Raw genomic sequence first — 25,083 nt, 5'->3', positions numbered from 1 at the left:
TGCGCTATGCTGAGCTAGTGGCTGTTGCCTGGGTGTCTTCACACACTACTGAGTCAGTGCCATCAGCCTCTGTATGGCCGTCTTACTGAATAAAGAACTGTATTGCTAACTGAGGTCTTTAATTCCAAGACCACTGGGGAGTTGGTAATACTGACATGCACACATCACTCTGAAACAACCATTGTGGCATTAATGGTATTTGCACTTCTGATGCCATTATACGAGGTGTGGCTAGAAAAAAACCGGACTAGTACTGGTGAAACAATAAAACGAACGCAATAAGGCTGAAAGTCGCGTGGCCTGTCACGTTACTCTCGCTCCGCCTACTGCTCGAGTTTCATCTGCCTCCTGCACTCAGTCTGCCCGTGGCGTCTGTTTTAAGTAGTTGACTTTTGTCTGTGCGTCGGAAAATGTTGAGTGTACAGAAAGAACAGCGTGTTAACATCAAATTTTGTTTCAAACTAGGAAAATCTGCAAGTGAAACGTTTGTAATGTTACAACAAGTGTACGGCGATGATTGTTTATCGCGAACACAAGTGTTTGAGTGGTTTAAACGATTTAAAGATGGCCGTGAAGACACCAGTGATGACACTCGCACTGGCAGACCATTGTCAGCAAAAACTGATGCAAACATTGAAAAAATCGGTAAACTTGTTCGACAAGATCGCCGTTTAACAATCAGAGCAGTGTCTGAGTTAACAGGAGTTGACAAGGAAAGTGTTAGGCAGATTCTTCATGAAAGTTTCAACATGAACAAAGTGTGTTCAAAAATGGTTCCAAAGTGTCTCACAATTGAACAGAAGGAACGCCGAAGAATGATTTGTTCTGACATCCTGGAAAACATTGAAAGTGATCCCACCTTCTTACAAAATGTTGTTACTTGCGATGAATCGTGGTTTTTTACTTACGATCCCGAAACTAAACGCCAATCGATGCATTGGAAAACTCCTGGTTCTCCACGACAAAAAAAAGCACGAATGTCAAAATCGAAATTCAAGGCAATGATGATTGTTTTTTTGACATCAAAGGGATTGTGCACATTGATTGGGTACCAGAGGGACAAACAGTGAATCAGCATTACTACATTAGCGTCCTGGCTACCCTACGTGAGCGAGTACGGAGAAAACGGAACGATTTGTGGAGAAAAAAGTCATGGATCCTTCACCAAGACAATGCCCCAGCTCACAGTGCGTTGTCAGTGAAGACGTTTTTGGCAAAACACAACATTCCCATCTTAGATCATCCACCCTACTCACCTGATTTGGCCCCCTGTGACTTTTTTCTTTTCCCTAAAGTCAAGTCAGCTTTGAAAGGAACTAGATTTGAGACTGTTGAAGCAGTAAAAGAAAAAGCGACGGAAGTAATGTATGGACTTACCGAAAATGATCTGCAGCATTGCTATGAACAGTGGAAAATTCGTATGGAGCGGTGTAGGGACCGAGGAGGAGAGTACATTTAAGGAGATAACATGAAATTGTAAATAATTGTAAATAAATGTTTTTTCCAGCATCAGTCCGGTTTTTTTCTAGCCGCACCTCGTATGTGCTAAGTAGGTAACTGCACTTTTGCAGAGTCTTATTTTAGGATCTAGGTATTCTTATATTCGCTTCTCAATACATTCAAATCAAATCAAATCAATATTGTGTTTTAGTGACAATTAAAATCAGTTTCTGCTGAGTTATGATAACAATAACAATACCAGGTAAAAAATTTAAAAATAAATAATTTTCATGTAGACTTTTCCTTCTTGTCTAGGATACATAGAGTAGTTATGCACTCTGCTGCAAAGATACCCAGCAAGCTCCCATCTAACATAAAGCAAGATACTGGAATCTCAATAGATCCGAAAGAAAATGAAAATTTTAAAAAAAATCATCATTAGCCACTCTTTCTACAAATTATCTGAATATCTAGAGTCAAAGATCGTAAAGTTATGTTAACTACATGTCAAGTAGCAGTCTTCATTGTAAAGCTGAAGGACTAGTAGTGTGCAGGATGGTTTTATGGTTTTATCAGTCAACACAGGTCTGGACAAGGCAAGCAGAGCTTTACTAATAAAGCAGTTTTATCAAAACAACAACACTAGTACTGCTGCTCTTTGTGAGTATAGATGCATTAAAGGAATATTGAGAGGTTCTCTTTCTGCACTGGGGTTGAAGAACACAATTCAGAAGTTTGAATAAACTGTTGATTTGGGAATTGCTCATGGGAGAGGCTGATGGCCAACTGCACCACAAATTGTTGAAGAAGTTACTGTTGCCATGGCTGAGAATGCTGGATACAATGTATGACCTTCAAGCAGTGCACTAGTTGTGTCATGACAGTTAAACATTACACTCTCCATTGTTCGAAAACTGCTGTTAATAACTGTGAAATGGCATCTCTAGTGCAGTTCCAGGCTGTCGCCGGAGCAGATAGTTGTCACATTGAGCAATGTTTGTAACCTGGAATGTAAACACGGTATGCAGTTAACAAATGTAACTCTCTCTTGTACAAATTAAAATGTGTTTCTTTCACTGGTTTATTCATTATTTCTCTTCTGCATGTACTTAAAATGTTTCCACAAAGTTTCATTGTCCTATGATCACTCATTTTTCATGGGCACCCTCTCAAACAGTGAAGTTTAATTTTAACCACCCTATACTATAAACAGCCAAGTAGCAGTGTTCTTTGTAAAGCTGCAAAAATAGTAATGCTATATAAACAGCACTCAGTATTTGTAGATATAATAATTGTTTCCTTTGAAAAGTACTACTGGAATCAAGTAAATATTAAGCTACCAATAATATACAAGGAGTAGCTATGTAACATATGTGAGGGGGCAGCAAGTTTACAAAGGAGCAGCTTTTCTTCCAAATTTAACTGGTGTAAACATGAATATTGATAGTTTATTGTTAATACAGTATGAAGATTAAGTTGCCTTTTATTAATTTATACTTTGTCTAACTGAATATCTCTGAAGGTTCTCCTTCTTGATGTGATGTATGTACTACATTGAGTTAATGACTGCATGCAGTTTATGAACACAAAGTCTATTCCCCATCAAATTTGTGAAGCTTATTGTAAACACACAATGACTATGTTACTGATATGGAAATGGTTGTGAAGTTCAGTAAAGGAAGGAACAATGTGAATGAGGAGGAATAGTTCTGGGTGGCCACCTCTGAGCATTTTCTACAACTTAATTGTAATTCGGAAGCTCCTTTGCGATGTATTTCTATACAATCAAGATCGATGTTGCAGAGCACTTATTGTGTCACAGTACATAAACCATATGGCTCAATTACTTACTGGTGACATGTCATGTGTTGCAGATGTAGATGATGAGAGGTGTTTGTAACATTTCTGTGCCTTTGTGAGGCTCAGAAAATTCAGCAAAGTTGCAGCTTGGTACACGACTATGGGGAGGGGGCCATTCACTAGATCCAATGGTACCTGGACAATAACAATATCTGTGCCAAGTTGAAAGGAAAACTGACTGACTGGGGCTAGCCTTAAATATAAACTTGTGACCATAAGGTGTCACCTTTCCTGGGAAAAAATACTGCCAAAATGAAAAGTAGCCTTAAAGATATGTCACCTAAAGTGTCAACTGATTTTTTGTGTTATTTGTCTAACATAATGATTAATATTTTTTTTCAGACAACTCACCTGTATTTCTCATGATTGTGTCAATTGTTACGAAAGCGACATCACCTTTCTGAGAAGCCAAACAATGGAAAGCACCAGTCTCTCCATCAAACATTTTCTTCTCTCTCTCTAAACAAGAAAATATATTACTAAATAGTGTTTTCTGTTTGTTTATTCACATTTCAAATTACTTGCCTACAGCAACTGAGAATATCCACATAAGGTCATGGTTACACCATTATGCTTTCTACATGTTTTTATGGGCAAGCAAGTAATTGGTAATCAAATAATATGAAGTCATACCTGAGGGGCACAATGATTTGAAAGCCGCTTCAGAAGTATTTACTCCACTGACACATATGTCAGAAAAGAACATTCCAACTGCTCTAGAGAAAGGACAAGCAGCAGGGAGGTTGCCTTTCCTTAACAGGGTTATTAATGCTGAATTCCATCCTGAAACATGACATTTTTAAATGCTGATGACATACGTACAACATTTTCAAAACTAGAATCATTACCTACAACCATCCCCTCCCCCCCTCCCCCCCCCCCCCCCCCCCCCAATACACACACACACACACACAAACCACCAGCTCATTAACATATATGTTGCACTGTTGATTTAATACTCATCTAATTATGAACAGCTGGCCGGGGTGCCCGAGCGGTTCTAGGCGCTACAGTCTGGAACCGTGCGACCGCTATGGTCGCAGGTTCAAATCCTGCCTTGGGCATGGATGTGTGTGATGTCCTTAGGTTAGTTAGGTTTAAGTAGTTCTAAGTTCTAGGGGACTGATGACCATAGAAGTTAAGTCCCATATTGCTCAGAGTCATTTTTTGAATTATGAACATTAATACAGTACAACATTTCCAGCTGTCTTATAGTTTCTTATTTGGTTTTGTTTTACTTGTTTTGCCAACAGCAGAGTCATTGGTAATGATTCTTTTTTTTATATTACTGAATTACTTAGTTTCTCACCCAGCTGGGTTTTCAATTCGAAGTACCAGACACTACATAACAACATTCCACAAACAAATATCTAAGCACTTACTACTAATTAGTAGTAATTATGAGGCTATTAAAAGATAGTGAGTTTCGATAAGTTCTATTGTATTAATAAAATGTACTACATAACTACAATCAAGTCACAAATACTGTTCTGATATTCACTTTGTGTGAATCATATTTTGGGGAATCCATGAGAGATCCATGGAGAGCTGCATCAAACCAGTCTCAGGACTGAAGACCACAACAACAAGATGGGAGAAGTCTCTGGGATGTAAAGAGATATCACAAATGTACATTTTATTTAAATCTAACTTAACTTTTTGAAATATTATATTTTATATTTCTATTAATTATATTTATAATTGAATGTATTAATTTTAAAAGACCCTGTGAAGATACTCTTCAAAGGAACAGGAATTGTTACACAGAAAGTTCTTTAATTCACTCAAACTCCAAAGCATTTACATTTAATATTTCTGATAGGTTACTGAATACATGTCTATCATTTCTTCGATGTGAGATAGAAACTTCCTGCACTGTTGCATCTCTAATTATTAACAGTTTTAGTGTGCTGTGGTGACTGAGATGTGCTATGGATTGGATCAGCAGCTGAACCATCCTCTGATATTTCAGCTTCATTCAAAATGTTTATTGTCTTGTATTTTTATTAGTTCTCTTATCCACAAAAGCACATTATGCATAAAACATTGCACAGATCAGTTGTTTATATACATACACACAGGTAAAGGCTGAGAACTTAAATTTCTATGTGAACATTTTAAATTGCAAATCATGCCTATTTATACAATATACCTCATACATTTTAATATTCTTCAGTGGAGTAAAAGCAATGGTACTGTTAATACGAATTTGGAAAATCTTTAAAGGTTTTTACGTTTTTGAGAACTACACTCTCAAAAAGTTATGCACCATCAAGAAGTTATGCAAATTGGTCACAAAGTGATATTTGTATCTATCGAAAACGCAAACTGTAAACTTTAGTGGCTGATAGATGAATGAGTGACGTAGCAGCACAATTTCAATGTGCAAATGGCAAGGACAGTAAAAAAGGGGACACGTTGAAACCAGGACATAAAAAGTCTTTGCCAATTTAATTCCGTGTACTCAGATGGACAGTAACTATGCCTCACAGATGTGTACATGAGTAATATACGCAGACATCAGAATTTGAGAGAGAACATGTAGCTGGGCTCAAAGAAGCCTGTTGGAGTAATCACTGTATTACTCAACAGTTTAATAGGAGCGTCCGCCCCCATTAGCTGAGTGGTCAGCATAGTGGAATGCCATGCCAAGGGACCCGGGTTCGATTCCTGGCTGGGGCAGGAGATTTTATCTGCTCACGGACTGGGTGTTGTGTTGTCCTCATCATAATTTCATCCCCATCTCTGACACACAAGTCGCCCAACGTGGCATTGAATGCAATAAGTACTTGCCCTCAGCGAACGAACTTCCCTGCATGAGGGACACCCGGCCCACAATGCCGTATGCTCATTTCCAAGTGAATAGGAGCAGTGCCACTATTCAGTGATACTGGCAGGAATGGGTGAACCATGACCAGCATAGCATCAAGAAGGAAGCGGTTGATCTAGAGAAATGAGAGAACGTGAGGCCCAAGTAATTGCCAGAGAGGCACTCAGAGCCCTGGATTCATCATTATCATCAATATGATGTGCACCTGGTGCTTCATTGATCACAAGGACCATTAATAGGCAGCTAACAGAAAGGGGGCTGAGCTCATGGTGCCCCTTGCACTGATTACCATTTACTTCTGTATATGAACATGCCCATTTGCAGTGGTATCTGCTGCATTCAGCCTAGAATCTCAGTGATGAATCCTGCTTTGAAATGAGCCCAAATGACCAGTGAAGATGCACCTGGAGACGCCCCAGGCAGATGTGTGATATCAACCCATGTCTAGAGGTGCCCCAGACAGAGATCGGATACTAACCTGACTGTCACCCGCCACTGCCTGATAGCCAGTAGTGATGGTCTGGAATGCCATTTCATAGCAGGACCCCTTTGGCTGTCATACACAGCACCAGGTAGACAATATTCTATGCACTCTTTTGTTGCCCTTCATGGCAAATCACTCTTGGCCTACATTTCAGCAAGATAATGCCCGCCATCACATGGTGGCAGTTTTTACTGCTTATCTTCATGATTGCCAAAGCCTACCTTGGCCAGCAAGGTCACCTGATTTCTCCCCAATTGGGAACATTTGGAGCATTGTGGGCAGGGCCATCCAGCCATCTTGAGATTTTGATGATCTAACACCCCTGTCAGATATACACTATGTGATCAAAAGTATCCAGACACCTGGCTGAAAATGACTTAAAAGTTCGTGATGCCCTCCATAGGTAATGCTGGAATTCAATACGGTTTTGGCCCACCCACAGTCTTGATGACAGCTTCCGCTCTTGCAGGCATACATTCCATCAGGTGCTGGAAGGGTTCTTGGGGAATGGCAGCCCATTATTCATGGAGTGCTGCACTAAGGAGAGGTATCGATGTCAGTCAGTGAGGTCTGGCATGAAGTCAGCATTCCAAAACATCCCAAAGGTGTTCTATAGGATTCAAGACAGGTCCCTGTCCAGGTCAGTCCATTACAGGGATGTTATTGTCGTGTACCCACTCCGCCACAGGCTGTGCATTATGAACGGTGCTCGATCGTGTTGAAAGATGCAGTCGCCATCCTCGAATTGCTCTTCAACAGTGGGAAGCAAGAAGGCACTTAAAACATCTATGCAGGCCTGTGCTGTGATAGTGTCATGCATAACAACAAGGGGTGCAAGCCCCGTCCATGAAAAACATGACCACACCATAACACCGCCACCTCCAAATTTTACTGTTGGCACTACACACGCTGGCAGATGACGTTCACCAGGCATTCGCCATATCCATACCCTGCCATCAGATCGCCACATTGTGTACCGTGATTTGCCACTCCTAACAACATTTTTCCATTGTTCAATTGTCCAATGTTTACACTCCTTTCACCAAACAAGGTGTTGTTTGGCATTTACCAGAGTGATGTGTGGCTTATGAGCAGCCGCTCGACCATGCAATCCAAGTTTTCTCACCTCCCCCCTAACTGTCATAGTACTTGCAGTGGATCCTGATGCAGTTAGGAATTCCTGTGTGATGGTCTGGATAGACATCTGGCTATTACACATTACGACCCTCTTCAACTGTCAGCAGTCTCTGTCAGTCAACAGACGAGATCGGCTTGTACACTTTTGTGCTGCACATGTCCCTTCATGTTTCTACTTCACTATCACACCAAAAACAGTGGATGTAGGGATGTTTAGGAGTGTGGAAATCTCAGGTACAGATGCATGACACAAATGACACCCAATCACCTTACCACGTTCGAAGTCCGTGAGTCCCGTGGAGCACCCCATTCTGCTAACTCACGATGTCTAATGACTACTGAGGTTGCTTATATGGAGTACCAGGCAGTAGGTGGCAGCAAAATGCACCCAATAAGAAAAACATATGTTTTTGGGAGTGCCTGGATACTTTTGATCACAGTGTGTAATTTTGCACGATATCCTTCAGGAGGACATCGAACAACTCATTCAATTAAAGTGAAGCTGAATAACTGCTTCCATAAGGGTCAGAAGTAGATCAATGCATTGCTGACTTGTTCAGTTTGTGAAGCTTTTTCTCTTGCACAAATCATTCAATTTTTCTAATTATCATTTTTGCTTTTTGAATGTGCTGCAACTGCTTTTGTGTTTTCCCAGAACGTGACCTCATAAAGTGAGCATATTGTGCATTCTTTACTTTTTTTGCTCTTCAGCAGGATTTTAGTGACCAAAGATGGTAGCAGATTTTGATTTCAGATATTCAGTATGTATATTGTGTTACAATCTTATCCCTAAAAATTTTGTTTCTGCACTATTACCAACTGGTTTACCAGTGATAGAGATGAATTTGAAATAAATCAGTAGTTTGCATCTTATCATTGAAGCCTTTGTTACACTGACTCTCAAATACTGCTGTTACCTGGTTTCTCTGGACTTAGACTTTTTTTTGGAACTGTGTTGATCGCGTGTCACGTAAGGCAATTTTTTGTATCAGGTTATGATACAAAACTACCTCACTATTGGATTATTCAGTGCAACTGCCAGCACACAGTTGAAATGTTCACTACAAAAATTATTATTTGCAGTTGCATACAGTATAGGAATTAAGGGTAGGTCAAACTGATCCTTTCCAAGTTTATACAAAATTTTGATGAAAACACCAAATTTTGTAAATTGAAATATGTCATTGACACAGAGACATAAATGGGAAAAGTGAGGTAATATAACTGAAAATATGAATGGTTTGGAACAAAAAGAAAAAAAAATTGTAGGCAGTGGGTCATTATTGAACCCTTATACTGTTTTAGTGTTTAGAATGGAGGATTTCCACAATTACGTGACAAGTAGCAATGTTGATTGCAAGCAAGTCTCTGTTCCTATGTTATGATAAATATAAATATGATCATGAAGATATTAGGATATTATTAATGGATAATTGCTCCTACATGATATAAATGAGGATGTAACAATAGTTTTCCGTAGTAGTGTCTTTGATACTCTCTCTTTAAAAAAGTACCGGGAAGCACAAATGCATCCAACGATAGTTAATTATTAATGCTGTTTTTGACAGTTGATGCTCTTTGTTAACATATGCCTGACTCATTCCACATTCCTGAAAGATTCCTTTCATTATAAAGGCCACAAAACATGAGGACTAAATGAATAACTATTGCCATTACTATGTTTAAAGCTTACTGAATGATCCAGCAATAGGAAACTGAGGATTGAAGAAGTGAAATTTGGCTATTAGCAAAATTCCTGGAGGTGGATACAATTACATATGTCCAGTGGAGAGGTGTTAAAAAACTCAATGCCTGTATGATCATACTGCAGAATCTGAATTTGTTCAGGGTGCAGCTGTATGGTAGACTGTGACCTGACTTGGACCTTTTCTTCTTGCAGAAAATGTTAACAGATAGGATATCCAAGCACACTGCAAACAAAACAGTACAGTCATAAGAGCACAGTTTGCAAAATTTAGTGGTCTGGGTTCACTCCCAATTAAGCTCTGGTAGGAAGTTTGATTATGTCCTACACACTAAAGCACAATGAAAGTTTCATCCCACAATTCTTTGATTCCTAGGACAAGTTCTATTTCCTCAATTCATCTGTTCATACAGTAGCAAACATAGCTACTATTTTCTTTTATCACAATACCATGACACTTACCAACACCATCAAATTTTGTGAAACATGCTTTCTTTCCTTTTAACATGGTCATGTTTTTTATTTTGGAATCTCTTCGTACTACTGCAGCCATCCTGTACAAGTCCACAAGACTGTCTGTGTACTCAAAAATTAGTGGTTTTAATCCGTACCTCCTAAAAAGGTAAAAAAAATGCAAATTATTTAGAACATGCATAGTGAAAAGACATACTTCCTGTCATAATATAATGAATTATTAGTTTTACTTCGCAGCTGTAGTAAGTAGTTCTGGTCCAATAACAACCACTTCAGAAGTTTTCTGATGAACAGCTTTCATGCAATCCTCAGTTGAACTTTTTTCTGTACAATCAATGTCAGGTTCAATTCCATATGCTTTAGCAGCTTGTTTTAGCCAGCTACATTTTGAATATTCTTTGTCTGATTTTGTGCAGATTCGTATAACCCGGAGAGGATCACAATGTGTCATAGTATTAGCACTTTCAAATCCAGGAGCTGTAAGAAAAAATAAACATACAAGTTATATTTTTCCAGTAAATTTAATTTTAAAATTTGTCAATTTTACCTTATTACATCAAAAGTTAACTAACACTAAATAAGAAAGTAAAAAATGAAGTTGAACCCTGTGTAGAAAAAAGTAATACAATTGCTTAAACAAACACAAGCAAAGCAGAGGTAATAGAAAACAGAAAATCAAAAGAAGGTAACAGGCACAAGCCATAAGGTTCTGGGACAATAAGTTGCTCTGCTGGAGAGAAAAAAAAAAACAGTTGTGTTACAAACAACATAAAGAGTGTGAAGTGATAACAGACACTGAAGATTTATGTTGCAAAGAAGTAATAATAACTTGTGTGAAAAGAAATGGTAGGTGAAGGAGGGATTGATGCAAAAGAAAGAAAAAGCAGCCATCTCTCTCACACTTTTTATTGATCAGTACCTTAATATGAACATCTCATTAAGAGGTTTAACATGGGCAATGTGGAAAATATGAGCCAATTCACTACAAAGATTTTTTAGCAACACTGAATGGTTTTGGAGTTTATGGAAGGCTATTCAGCTGTTCATACTTCTCAACAAATTGTAGGAAAATACTATTGCAGCGGTCTTAAGGATATCATTAATGAATACAAAAGTAAGAAATAAGGGATATGTTGGAATTTAGTAGGTCTTCAAACAGTTTAAATGTCAGAATACTGTTGAATTTTGAAACACCATATTATAATAAACTATACAAACAAAAACTTCACATTGGCATGTTAGCAGATGTATTTTTAGGACTGCTTTGCAAAAAGTGAACCGATAATTCACTACAAAATTATTTGTGATGAAACATGAATTTAATTTGTGTTGAGTTCAAACAACAGTCCAGGTTCTTCCTATATTGTAGTTCACTTTACAGTATAAAAAAAAGCATAAATATTTTCTCTGCATGAAAGTTTTTATTTCTGGTGTCATTCATGTAGTGCAAGAGCAACAATCTCATCATCACAAGTTTCCTCCTAAACTAAAAATCTGGCTACTCAAAAATCTGTTATTTTTATTTTTAAAGTTATTGTACACCTCTGAATTTGTCTCAAATCCGAAAGTAATAGGAATAATGAAATAGACAATACAAAACAAACTGTGGAAAATCCAACATGGAATAGCTACAATGTGAAAAGGATGTATTGCTACTCACCACCTAGATGAGGTACTGTGTGTCAGACAGGCACAATGAAAAAAGACAGCTAGATATTTTGTAGCTGTCAGACTAAGTTCTTCGTCAGACAAAGATGAAACAAAAACACACACATCACACAAGCACTACTCCCACACAAATGGCCACTGTTGTCTCTGGCCAACTGAGACTGGGTCAGAGGCAAGTAGTGATCTTTTATGGGGTGAGTAATGGAGGTACAGAAGCAGGAAAGTATAATGGGATAGAGCCAGGGGAAGGTGCTAGTGCTGCCTATGGCAGAGTGCAGGATTGTGGTGGAGACAGGACAGCAGCTGTGAGGTACAGCATAGGGAAGCTGTGCTGTGGGGGGCAGGGAGGAGGGGGGCGGAACAAAGGGAGAGAAAAGATGCAAAGAAGGGGAAAGGTCTATGCACAGGTGCACTGGCGAGATAGAAAGCATGAGTATGCCTGCAGTGAGGGCAGAGAAGGGGCTAGGCATGTGGAAGACAGGAGGGACTCGTAAAGTTTCAGGCCTTGGAGGCTTTGGGAAGGGTAAGTTGTAGTGAGAGTTCCCACCTTCCCATACTTCAGACAAGCTGGTGTTGGTGGGAACTATACAGATGGCAAAAGGCTTTGAAGCATTTGAAGTCAAGCACATGCATTGGGTGGCATGCTTAGCAACTCAGTGTCTCTTGGCCACAGTTCAGTGGTGGCCATTCATGCAGACAGACAGCTTATTAATTGTGATGCTGCAGTGTAGTTGAAGTTAAATTGCTTGAACACATAGCTGCTTTTACAGGTTAATGTTTTAGCCTCTCCAATACCTTGTCTGAGATATCCTTCTGGTGACATGACAGCTGGAAGCTGCACAGGAGTCTGCTGTACAACATTCAGCAAATGATGTATGGCCCATATCCAATGTACAACAGGGTCTGCTTGTGCTACTTCAGTTATCATCCTCTGAACACGAGCTGCCACCTGGCTGTCAAAGACATATTTTCAGATATCAGCATATTATTTTAAAAAAACTTTTTAATGTATGATGCAACAGTTTTTTTACCAAAGATTGTACAGAACCCACCATAATAATTTTCAATCACTTGCACACACATATAAAATGTGAGATAATCACTTATGGAAATTTATTCAGACAAATAAAACTTAAATTAAAATGTAGTCTTTGAAACCCCACAAACTATTTCTGATGCTATTAGTGTACGGATTTATTAATTTTTTGTAATTATTTGAAACTAAGGACACTATTAATATTAAACTCATACAGGAAATCACATTTTATTTTACTTAATACATGTACTTATTCTACTCATTCCTTTTTATATTTGTGATGCTAGGATGTGTAATGAGCCAAGATAAAAATTATAAAGTGTAACATGAAGGAACTTCATTACATGCATTACAAGGACTGTTGCGAACAAAAGTTCCTGAAAAGCACAATAAAAAATAAGGAAAAACTGAAGAAGAAAAACTTCATTTTTTTTAGGTGCCTATGGCAGATTTCTGCTAGAAAAGGGGCCTGTTTTGATCCATATCTGGAATAAAGTGTAATGAGTATCTCATATGGTTCAGTGGCCTTTACTCTGTCAAGCCTCTTCAACTGTTTTTCAATTATATGTACATTTATGAACCCTTGTACACATGATTTTGGTCCAATGATTGATTTTAAAAACTCTACCATCTGGTGAGCAAGATGTAGGAGACACGCGAAATTCCCTCAGACTTCAAGAAGAATATAATAATTCCAATCCCAAAGAAAGCAGGTGTTGACAAATGTGAAAATTACCAAATTATCCGTTTAATAAGTCACAGCTGCAAAATACTAACACGAATTCTTTACAGACGAATGGAAAAACTGGTAGAAGCCGACCTCGGGGAAGATCAGTTTGGATTCCATAGAAATACTGGGAGTGAAAGGCTATTTACAATTCGTACAGAAACCAGATGGCAGTAGTAAGAGTCGAGGACATGAAAGGGAAGCAGTGGTTGGGAAGGGTTTGAGACAGGGTTGTAGCCTCTCCCTGACGTTATTCGATCTGTATATTAACCAAGCAGTACCAGAAACAAAAGCAAAATTCGGAGTAGGTATTAAAATCCATGGAGAAGAAATTAAGACTTTGAGGTTCACCGATGACATTGTAATTCTGTCAGAGACAGCAAAGGACTTGGAAGAGCAGTTGAACGGAATGGACAGTGTCTTGAAAGTAGGATATAAGATGAACATCAACAAAAGCAAAACGAAGATAATGGAATGTAGCCGAATTAAGTCTGGTGATGCTGAAGGAATTAGATTAGGAAATGAGACACTTAAAGTAGTAAAGGAGTTTTGCTACTTGGGGAGCAAAATAACTGATGGTGGACAAAGTAGAGAGGATATAAAATGTAGACTGGCAATGGCAAGGAAATTGTTTCTGAAGAAGAGAAATTTGTCAACATCGAGTATAGATTTAAGTGTCAGGAAGTTGTTTCTGAAAGTATTTGTATGGAGTGTAGCCATGTATGGAAATGAAACATGGACAATAAATAGTTTGGACAAGAAGAGAATAGAAGCTTTCGAAATGTGGTGCTACAGAAGAATGCTGAAGATTAGATAGATAGATCACATAACTAATGAGGAAGTATTGAATAGAATTGGGGAGAAGAGGCGTTTGTGGCTCAAATTGACAAGAAGAAGGGACCGGTTGGTAGGATATGTTCTGAGGCATCAGGGGATCACAAATTTAGCATTGGAGGGCAGTGTGGAGGGTAAAAATCATAGAGGGAGACCAAGAGATGAATACACTAAGCAGATTCAGAAGGATGTAGGTTGCAGTAAGTACTGGGAGATGAGGAAGCTTGCACAGGATAGAGTAGTATGGAGAGCTGCATCAAACCAGTCTCAGGACTGAAGACCACAACAACAACAACAACAACAACAACAACCACCCAATTACCAGTCAGGGTGAATGGGCATAGTCAGAAGGTGTATACAAGCAACACAAAATATCCTGTTACAGAGCATGCTGTACAACATGACAATCATGACCTCAGTGCCTGATTCACCATATGCACCATGTGGTTTCTTCCCCCAGACACAAGTTTCTCAGAACTTTGCACGTGGGAACTAGCACAACAACATGTCCTTGGTTCTTGCCACCCACCTGGCCTTAATTGACATTAATTCTGTTTGTCTCAGCATTTCTTCACATTAACTACTACTTTTTTCACTCCATTTTAGTTTTCTACATCTTTCATTTTCTGCACTTAGCTTTTCACTGTTTTCGTAGTAATCTGTGTCTTGCGCATTACCCTGTCTTCCACCCATCTTGCCGGGTAAGTCTCCCCTGACCTGCCGGGTTCTGGGTGACTTCTCTGAAATGTACCCTTTCCATAAACCTCTCCAGTCCTTTTCCTTCTCCCCTCTTCCTTCCCCTTCAACTCTTCTGCCGGAAGAAGGAGCCGCTGGCTCTGGAAGCTTGTAAAAGTTAAACCCTTTTGTGCGTGTGTTCTCCTGCTGCTGCTTGGTGTGTAGATTTTTTATCTATCCAGTTACAGTATATTGTCAATAATTGATTATTTTCATTGTTATGTTAGCATTTTATATTCAGTCACACTTGTGTGACAGTAGTATTCTCCTGCAAGAATGCGACTTTAGCTGTAGAGTTTAATTTTTGGATGTTTTGTCTGTTATTGTAAGTTGTAACATTAAACTGAAACTCTCCTATACATTACAAACCCGCAGCTGCACTACATTAATTACTTCTGGTTGGATAATCTATAATGCAGCTGATGCTTTTAACTGTCTCCAGGCAGGTCATCAGCCCACAGCTTTTATGCGAAATGGCTTGAATGATGCAACAATAAAGATTTATATGTGGCAAATAAGCACCCATTTAATTAGCTAAACCACTGGATTGTTGGGATGGGTTATCTTCATTAATTTAATCTCAAGATGTGCACTTCATGATTTATGCAATGCTTTGTGTGGAATTTGATTCATAATTAGTAAGAAATAGTTACTGTTGAAAGGAAACTGTTAATGTGAAACTTAAACAGTGCCTGAATGCAATTAACTATAGCTTACCTTCTTGCAACTATAGCTGGCCATGGCTTTGCGATCCATGAACATGGCTTCGGCTTGGTGACAGGAACAAGGGACTCATCAATACACAAAAGGCTGTAATCCTCAGGAGGGGCAACAGCCTCAGACTCTGGTGTTATCTGTAAAATAACAAGTTTGAATCAAATATCCAGTCACTCGTGGCTCAGTTTAATGTTACAACTTACAATAACAGACAAAACATCCAAAAATTAAACTCTACAGCTAAAGTCGCATTCTTGCAGGAGAATACTACTGTCACACAAGTGTGACTGCCAGAAATACTTCCAAATGAGTACTGTTGAAATACACACTCCCAGTGCTGAAAAACAATTTAGGTTACCCAACGTGACCAAGGCACCAGGTCCTGGCAAATTCCTATAAGTTGTTTCACTGATTATTTTGCAAAATTAGCTATTTTCCTGGCCCATACTTGTAGAGAATCACTCATACAATTAACAGTTCCATATAAATGTAAAAAAGTGCAGGACACTTTTTTTTTTTTTTTTTTTTTTTTTTTTTTAGAATGAGTAAGAGAAGAGAAGTGCTGAATTACAGACCAATAACCCTAATATCTATCTTCTGGAGGCTACTAGAACACATGTTAAGCTCCAAAAAAATAATGTTTAAGGAGGCAGAGAAGCTTCCCTCATTGAATCAACATGTAATCAGGAAAAACCATTTATATGAAACAAAGCTCTTTTTTACTGAAACAATATCTTCCAAAAAGTAGATGAAGGTCACATACACTGATGTGACGGAAGTCATGGGATAGCAATATGCACCAATTACAGGTGGCAGTAGTATTGTGTACACCAGGTATAAAAGGGTGGTGCAGCGGAGGAGCTATCATTTACGCTCAGGTGACTCATATGAAAAGATTTCCGATATGATTATGACCACATAATGGGAATTTCATGGGACATTCCATTTTGGTAATTATTAGGGAATTCAATATTCCAGGATCCACAGAGTCAAGAGTGTGCCCAGAATAACAGATTTCAGGCATTACCTCTCACCATGGACAACACAGTAACTAACAGCCTTCACTTAATGACTGAGAGCAGCAGCATTTTCATAGAGTTGTCAGTGCTAACAGGCAAGCAACACAGTGTGCAATAACTGCATAAATCAATGTGGGATGTATGACGAATGTATCCATTACAACAGTGCAGTGAAATCTGGTTATGACTGCAGACGACCGACACAAGTGCCTTTGCTAACAGCACGACATTGCCTGCAGTGCCTTTCCTGGGCTCGCGACCATTTCGGTTGGACTGTAGATGATTGGAAAACCATAGCCTGGTCAGATGAGTCCCAGTTTCAGTTGGTAGAGTTAGTGTGTGGCACAGACCTCACAAATCCTTGGACCCAAGTTGTCAATAAGGCATTGTGAAAGCTAGTTGTGGTTCTATAATGATGTGGGCTATGTTTACATCGAATGTACTGCGTCCTCTGGTCCAGCTTAACCAACCAGTGACTGGAAATGGTTAAGTTCGGTTATTTGGAGACTATCTGCAGCCATTCATGGACTTCATATTCCCAAACAACAAGGCTCCATGTGACTGGGACACATTGTCCGCGATTGCTTTGAAGAACATTCTAGACACGTCAAGCGAATGTCCTGAACATTCAGATTGTGCGACATGAATCCCATCGAACATTTATGTGGCACAATCAAGGGATCACTTTTGCAGTTATGGACGGCTAGAGAGGCAGCATCACTCAGTATTTCTGCAGGGGACTTCCAGTAACTTGTTGACCCCATGTCATGTGAGTTGCTACGCTGTGCCAGGCCAAAGGAGGTCCAGCACAAAATTATGAGGTATCCCATGACTTTTGTCACCTCAATGTATTGATTCTCTATTTGGATTTCATGCTGGAGCAACTTTAGAAGTAGTGGGCCACACCCATTGAGAGTACCTGAGAGCAATTTTCCTGTGCAGACTGCATGATATTTGCCCCTAAAACTAACTGTTGGTCACACAACCCCAAGGATGTTGGTTACAGGTGTATGCTGAATGAAGAGATTTGTATTAAGTGTAACATTTACACTTCCTTGGTGTTAAAATGAGGTAAATCTTGCCAAAATGAGTGCATTGGGGCTGTGGGTAAATGCTGGGGCAGTCATTCAAGATAGTGGTACCTACCAATAATCTGAGTTCTTCAGGGACCATGATTAAGCCTCTTGGCAGACATCACAGCATCTGCCCCTAAAGTTGTATGTGGATTACCAGATACCTTATCAGCAGAAACTAGCACTACAGGTAACACTTGAGCACCCAAGCGGCAGATTTTCAAAGATGGGGATAGAAATCTCACCAATATGAGTACGCTAATACCGTATAAATACTAAGTTTTCCATAGAAAATGGGTAAGAATCTGGTGTAACCTTTTAATGGCAGTGAGTAGATCTTGTCAATTCAGACCTCTGGTTGTTACTTACAGCACAGATGTGATGGAGCCACGAGCGCAATGTCATCCCCCGTTGGCCATGCTCGATGGATTTTACTGCTAGCTGTTGGCTGAAGGGGCTCTCTTCTTCAGAATGTTTGACCCTTTCTCAGGGTGATTTTTTGGATTTGTTTTCAAGGCACCACATGGAGCAAGTGGTAAATAAACCCTCAACAGATGTCTCACTGCCCTGTGTTAAAAGACTTTTTAACTATGGGCTCTTTAGTATCTAGGTATTGCCCAGGATGAAACAAGGTCCATTCAAATTGAAATGAAATTCCATCTTCCCAGTTCTGAAACTGTGCTGACTGATAATTAAGGAGTATCTTCACAAATGTGCAAATGTTTCTAGGAATTTTTGACTAATAAGGCCCAGTATGTTCCACAGAATGTTAGATAGTCAATAAAAATGACAATATCATTGGCTATGTTCAAAGGAAGTGTAGGAGGATAACTAAACTTCTCTATGTAAGTAAACACTGTATGTGACAGAGTCTATAAATAGCACCCTGTACAACTGCAAGTAACTGCAGCCTTTTTTCCCCTTCTTGTCGTATCCAGTAAGTCTGTTCGAGCTGGAGGCTAGCTTGTCTTTGCTGCCGCTATTCCTGTATCCTTAAACCCCATCAGTTACGTTTCCTCCTTTTTCTTCCCTATGACAGAAGGACCCCAGGTTCCAAAAGCTACCAATTCATAATTTCTTTATATTTTCATGTTTAGCGAGAACATTTTTCTGTCTGTATTATGTAATTAATTAATTTTTTTTTCTTTTCTTTTTTTTCCGGAATAAAACTGCTCATAAGCTGATAAATAGATATCTACAACAGAATGACTGACACAATTTCAATGTTACACACAAAGTTTTTGTTGCATTACACTTTTCATTTGGTAGCACCGTGCACAAACACTACACATCAAAATATAATAACTGAAACATGTAAAACCACTTAAGATGCTGTTGATAGTTGTAATGAAATTTGCATGATATGTAAAACAACTTACACCAAAGTGTGTTTCCAAATCATCTAATCGTGCCCAAGCTACATCACCATAACCATCAGTTAAACAGTATAGCGGTCCTGTGCGACCCCAATATTTATCCAAAGTTGAACAGTCTTTGGGGTTGTCGCATAAGAGGCAAAGATTGGGATATTTTGATTCTGTAATTAGAGACAATTATGTGCCATTAGTGAGCACTCACACAAAATAATTGACAATTAGTTGCAACAGTAATTGTTAAAACACTTACTTAATTCAGAATCCAGTCTGAAGTCTGGTGCCCAAGGACCAGCTTTGCATGCAGCTCCAAAGAATTGTGAAGATGATTTGATGTAATTTTCATTTAGTGTCAGATTTGATTCACATGACTGTGGCACAACACGAGACTCAAAAAACTAGCAGAAGGAAAAAAAAAATAAAAAGAAAAAAAAAATATTAATATTTGTTATGTGAATTCCACAAATTAGGATGTAAGAAAGAGGAAAAAAAGATTTCTGTAAATGGAACATTTTACTCTCGTTTGATCTGCTATCTTGTCATAACATTTAGATTCCATTTTTGTATTGAATAATGCACAAATAAAACCTTGATAAATTCCAAGCAAAATCTAATCATTTATACATGTTCTGTTTTAGTTGCTGCTATTATATTTAGATAGATTAAAAAGATCTAATCACCATGCATCAGTAGGAGAAAACAGATATAAAGGTTAAACAAATCTGCAATCTTTTGGAACCAGTGGCTCCTTCCTCTGGCAGAAGGACTGGCAAGGTTTAGGAAGTGGTGAGAGTTACAGAAAAGTCACCCAGAACCCCAGGTCAGGAGAGACTCGTTTCGTAGTGTGCTCCCCATTTCCAAAACCTTGCCAGGCCTTTTCTTTTGTCCCTCTTCTTTCCCCTTCAGTTCTTCGGCCAGAAGAAGAACCCACTGGCTCCAAAAGCTTACACATTTCCTTAACCTTTATGTGTGTACCTTCTGCTGCCACCTGGTTAGTAGATTTTTTATCCATCCAATTATATTATTTTTTCATAAAATGATTATTTTCATTTATATGTTATTATATTTATCTATTTTATTTCTGATTCATCTCTTTATCCATTCTAGACAATAATAATTGAATGATGTTGCCCAAAAGCATAAGTAAGTTTTATATGGAATCATTAAAGGAAACTGGGATAAGACTATACATAGTGGTTCATACATAACAACATTAATTTATATGCCATACATATATGTTTTTTCTATTAGAAATTCATTGTCTGTTCTTTGGTGCTCTTTAAGCAGCAAACATTGCAACACAAAATAATTATTCAGTAAAGGTTTTACATCAGGCAACCGCTAAAACATTGTTGAAATAGAATTTTTTTAAGATTCTGCCTTAAATTTATTTTTGTCTTCTAATTTTGCACTTTAACCTCCCGGTCTGTTGTACATTATAGTATCACTCTGGCTCAAGGGCCTTTGTATGTTACTTCTTTTTGTTTACTGTGAAGGGATTTCTGCGTTGATCTGGGGGTTGCAATTGTGAAAGCATTTGTCTGAAAATCTTACAGGTTCACTCTGACATATAAAACACATTTGTGTACATACAGTTAATGTATTGTTATTGTTTTAAGCTTTCTGAATATGGGTTTGCAGTGTGTATGTGGGATGCTTGGGGTAACAATTGGCAGTACCTCAAAATATTATTCCATATGTTGCTAGAAACTGGAATTAGCTGATGTATGCCATCCTGGCACCTTCTGAGTTCCAAATGTTTGACGTAAATCTTGAAGGAAATCAGGCTAAATTGAGTTTCTGGGCAGGTTTTATTCCATCATCATTAAAATTCAAGTTTTAATCAGTATGAAGCCCCAGAAATTCTGTAGGTGTTACCCAATATCGAATCTTACATTTTGACTTATTTTTCCAATCGATGTCTTTATTCTTCTTTTTGTTTTGCCTTTGTCCTGAACCTAAGTGGGGTCAGCATGGTTAACATTGGAGTTGGCATTGTTAATGTTAGTTAGAGGGTGGCCAGATGTCCTTCCTGTCGCCCTCTCCAAGAAACAAATTTGTGCACCCCAACTGTCTGTGTGTAATGTTATCCATGCAGACATGTGTGAATGTTTTTTAAATGTTTGTGAATTGTGTAACTGAGGTGTAATGTGGGTATCAGCCTGGTATTTACCTAATCGAATGTGGGAAACAACCTAGAAACAACATCCAGGCTTGTCAGCACACCAGGCCTCATTGATAATCCACCAGGCAGATTCGATCTAGAATCAGCACTGCTGCCCAATCCCAGAAGTGACATGCTAGCCCATGTGACAACCAGGGTGGGTATTTTCCCTAGTTGAAAGTAATTTGTTTTATTTACATTTAATGTCAACCTTTTTGAGGTAAAAGTGGACATACTTGAGGAGTTGATCAGTAGCAGCAATCACACTAATATCATCTGTGAACAGCGTGACTTTGGCTGCACTATCTGAGGTGCATTTATCATTTATATAAATAAAAGATGCTGTGGGACCTAGAATACTGCCTTGTGGTACTCCTATTTCCACTTTTTCCCCCCACAACTGATATTAAATTGATTTTGTGATTGGAGTAAGTTGACATCAGTCTTACAACCTGTGTTTAGTTTTGTAGGTACAATTCAGACCACAATTTGCCTGCTCCTTGAAAACCAAGTGCTTCCAATTTTTCTCGAAGGTTAGCATGATCAACAGTACCAAATTCTTAGGAGATATCTAAATTAATTTCTACTCACTATTGTTTTCTTTCTAGATTTCTAATTATTTGTTTGTGTATTGCATTACTGCTGTTTCCGTTTTTTATGGGCTTGAGAGCCATGTTGATTACCATTTAGTGGCTTATGGTCATTTATATATTTGTTGAGTTAGTGCTTCAATCAATTTTTTCTAAAATTTTGGAAAATTCTGGAACAAATTATATTGGTCAGTAGTTTTCTACCATGTAGTTGTCATCATTTCTAAGGTTGAAACAGGCTAATATCACTGAAAAGAGCATTTATATGAGCCCAGAAACCTGTGTGGGATGGTTTATGTCTTTATTTGAACTAAAGGTAAAATAAGTCACCAATTAAAATTAGTTAGAACATATTTCATGTAAGCTAAATGGCATTATTTTCAGTGTCAACACAAAACATAGCAGAAACTTGCCTATGCTGCTGGTCATAAGACCATGTAAATATAACTACGTGAAATAGCCAGATAACTGTAAGGGTCATAGCATATCCATTTGATCACTTTAAAATAAACTTATAATGTACTATTTTATAATTTCACTTTCTGCGCGACAAGGGTGAATGGGGTGGTGTTTATCCTGTGGAGGTATTTAAGGTAAGTCATGTAGCTGCCATTCTCGACTGGTAGATGTTGGTCATTTTGCATCACTGTCCAATATTCTCTCTTGATCAATCTGCATCACATTAGCTTCTGCAGAGCAAATACGGCTTCAAAATATGATGTTGTCATTGAATAAGGGTATATCGTTTTATTGGAAAGAATAATAGCTCTCTATTACATGAATAAAGGCCTACTTTGAGACAATATGTAAATCAGGGGAAAGCCAACCAATCAACTATAGTGGGCCAATGTGTGGAGCACAGATGCATTTAACAGAAAACAGCATGCATGCTAGCTTTTAAGCAATATCTCTTTCTCTAGTGTAAGTACACATGTCACAAACATAACAATACAGACACCAAAATGCCTTGTTTCATGCTGAAACATACTTGCAACATTTCTGTTACTTCTTCATGAGTATCAAGTTACATTAAAATGAGTGAAGACAGTCAGTCAACTTATAGTGGAGGCCTGTGATACAGCCCCTGAAAGCAGGCACATCTTTAGACTTATGAATACCCTCTCCCAGTTTATAATCAAAGTCCATTTTCTTCACCCAAAGTTAGAGCAATTATTGACTTCACATTCAGTTCAAAATCTGTCTCATCTAGATCTTCCACATTCAACAACACTGCCTTGTTTGAATTGATCGCACAATTCTCCTGATCACAATCTCCATGCCTTGTTTGGATTGACTGCACAGTTCCCCGATTACAATCTCTACTATCGCCTAGCGGCCAGGGCTTCCCATCCTTTTCAGCTGGCGGATCCCTTCTTCAGTCAAAAATCCATGGCGGACCCTGAGTCAGTCAAGAGCACAGTAACTTTAAATTTCAGAGCGAAACCTAAGGGAACTGAAAGCTTCTTAATGGAAGTGCCATGTTCCCAATAACCCCCCCCCATGAAGTATCAATAGTCTTTGGTTTAGAGATGAATGAAAACAACTTGCAATTAACGATCCAATTTGAATTCCCACTGTATCCAGACACTTACTAGTGGATTTACTCCCTTTGTTCAACACACTATAGCCTGATTAAAATTATTTGGTAATTGACATTTCACACGTTCGTAACAGTAGTGTGTGTGTGTGTGTGTGTGTGTGTGTGTGTGTGTGTTTTCGTGAAATCCGCAGAAAAATGTTCAAATGTATGTAAATTCCATGTGACTTCACTGCTGAGGTCATTAGTCCCTAGTCTTGCACACTATTAACCTAAGTTTAACTTCCGCCAAGGACAACACACACACACACACACACACACACACACACACACACACACGAGGGAGGACTCGAACCTCCGGCGGGAGCGGCCTCGCAATCCACGACGATATGGCGACTTAGACTGCGTGTCCATAAAAGCCAATAAAATCGCTAATCCTGCATCAGTGGATTCATCTATCTGCAGAGCAAATTAATTGTGTTGGATGTGAGAAACAAGAGTGTCTTTCATATCATTTGACATGTCAACAATGCGTCTCTTGAATGTATTGTTTGATAATGGCACTGAAGATACAAGTTTCAGTGCCTTTTCGTCTAGCATGCAAGAAACAATATCATTGACACACGGCTTTATGAGATTTTCTGCAATGGTATGAGCTTTGCCTGTTTTTGCCACTCCATAACTAAACAAGAAAGTAGCTTTTAATGAATTTTCATTAATTGTTTTTGCACGAGTTTTCATGCAATGCTGAGAAGCAGCTGGTTCAGCACTCTTCCTTTTGAGAAAATCTCAAAAGATGTCTTTAGCCTGGAAATCTGTATGAGTACCTCCAAATGACGGCGCAGTTTAACTGGAACCATTGAACTGTTCGGAAGGACTCGCGCACAAATTACACACTGACCTTCACCCTACTTTGTCTCCACAAAGCCCATTTCTAAATAGCTTTCATTGTAATTACACTTCTTGGTTATTCCACTTCCACAGGATATTGCAACCAATGGAGTACTTGCAGCGTTTTCACATAATAAATCAGCCTGTGGAGCTTCTTGTGATTGTTCATCTACATCTACATTTACACTCCGCAAGCCACCCAACGGTGTGTGGCGGAGGGCACTTTACGTGCCACTGTCATTACCTCCCTTTCCTGTTCCAGTCGAGTATGGTTCGCGGGAAGAACGACTGTCTGAAAGCCTCCGTGCGCGCTCTAATCTCTCTAATTTTACATTCGTGATCTCCTCGGGAGGTATAAGTAGGGGGAAGCAATATATTCGATACCTCATCCAGAAACGCACCCTCTCGAAACCTGGCGAGCAAGCTACACCGCGATGCAGAGCGCCTCTCTTGCAGAGTCTGCCACTTGCGTTTATTAAACATCTCCGTAACGCTATCACGGTTACCAAATAACCCTGTGACGAAACGCGCCGCTCTCCTTTGGATCTTCTCTATCTCCTCCGTCAAACCGATCTGGTACGGATCCCACACTGATGAGCAATACTCAAGTATAGGTCGAACGAGTGTTTTGTAAGCCACCTCCTTTGTTGATGGACTACATTTTCTAAACACTCTCCCAATGAATCTCAACCTGGTACCCGCCTTACCAACATTTAATTTTATATGATCATTCCACTTCAAATCGTTCCGCACGCATACTCCCAGATATTTTACAGAAGTAACTGCTAC

General features: G+C 38.9%; 1 protein-coding gene across 1 annotated transcript in view; it reads right to left on the bottom strand.

The window, feature by feature from the left end:
• Nucleotides 1-25,083, bottom strand: part of LOC124794662 (transferrin) — a 189,992-nt gene that overhangs the window by 7,668 nt on the left and 157,241 nt on the right. The window contains exons 5-12 of the mRNA XM_047258233.1: nt 19,366-19,510; nt 19,119-19,276; nt 15,648-15,784; nt 12,394-12,551; nt 10,161-10,407; nt 9,919-10,070; nt 3,934-4,083; nt 3,652-3,759 (exon numbers count right to left, since the gene is read on the bottom strand). Of these exons, the coding sequence (XP_047114189.1) occupies nt 3,652-3,759; nt 3,934-4,083; nt 9,919-10,070; nt 10,161-10,407; nt 12,394-12,551; nt 15,648-15,784; nt 19,119-19,276; nt 19,366-19,510 (1,255 nt within the window). The remainder of the gene's footprint in view (nt 1-3,651; nt 3,760-3,933; nt 4,084-9,918; nt 10,071-10,160; nt 10,408-12,393; nt 12,552-15,647; nt 15,785-19,118; nt 19,277-19,365; nt 19,511-25,083) is intronic.

This window comes from Schistocerca piceifrons, chromosome 1 (assembly GCF_021461385.2).
Source record: "Schistocerca piceifrons isolate TAMUIC-IGC-003096 chromosome 1, iqSchPice1.1, whole genome shotgun sequence".
Classification (NCBI taxonomy): Eukaryota; Metazoa; Arthropoda; class Insecta; order Orthoptera; family Acrididae; genus Schistocerca; species Schistocerca piceifrons.
This window is presented reverse-complemented; position numbering and strand designations above follow the sequence as displayed.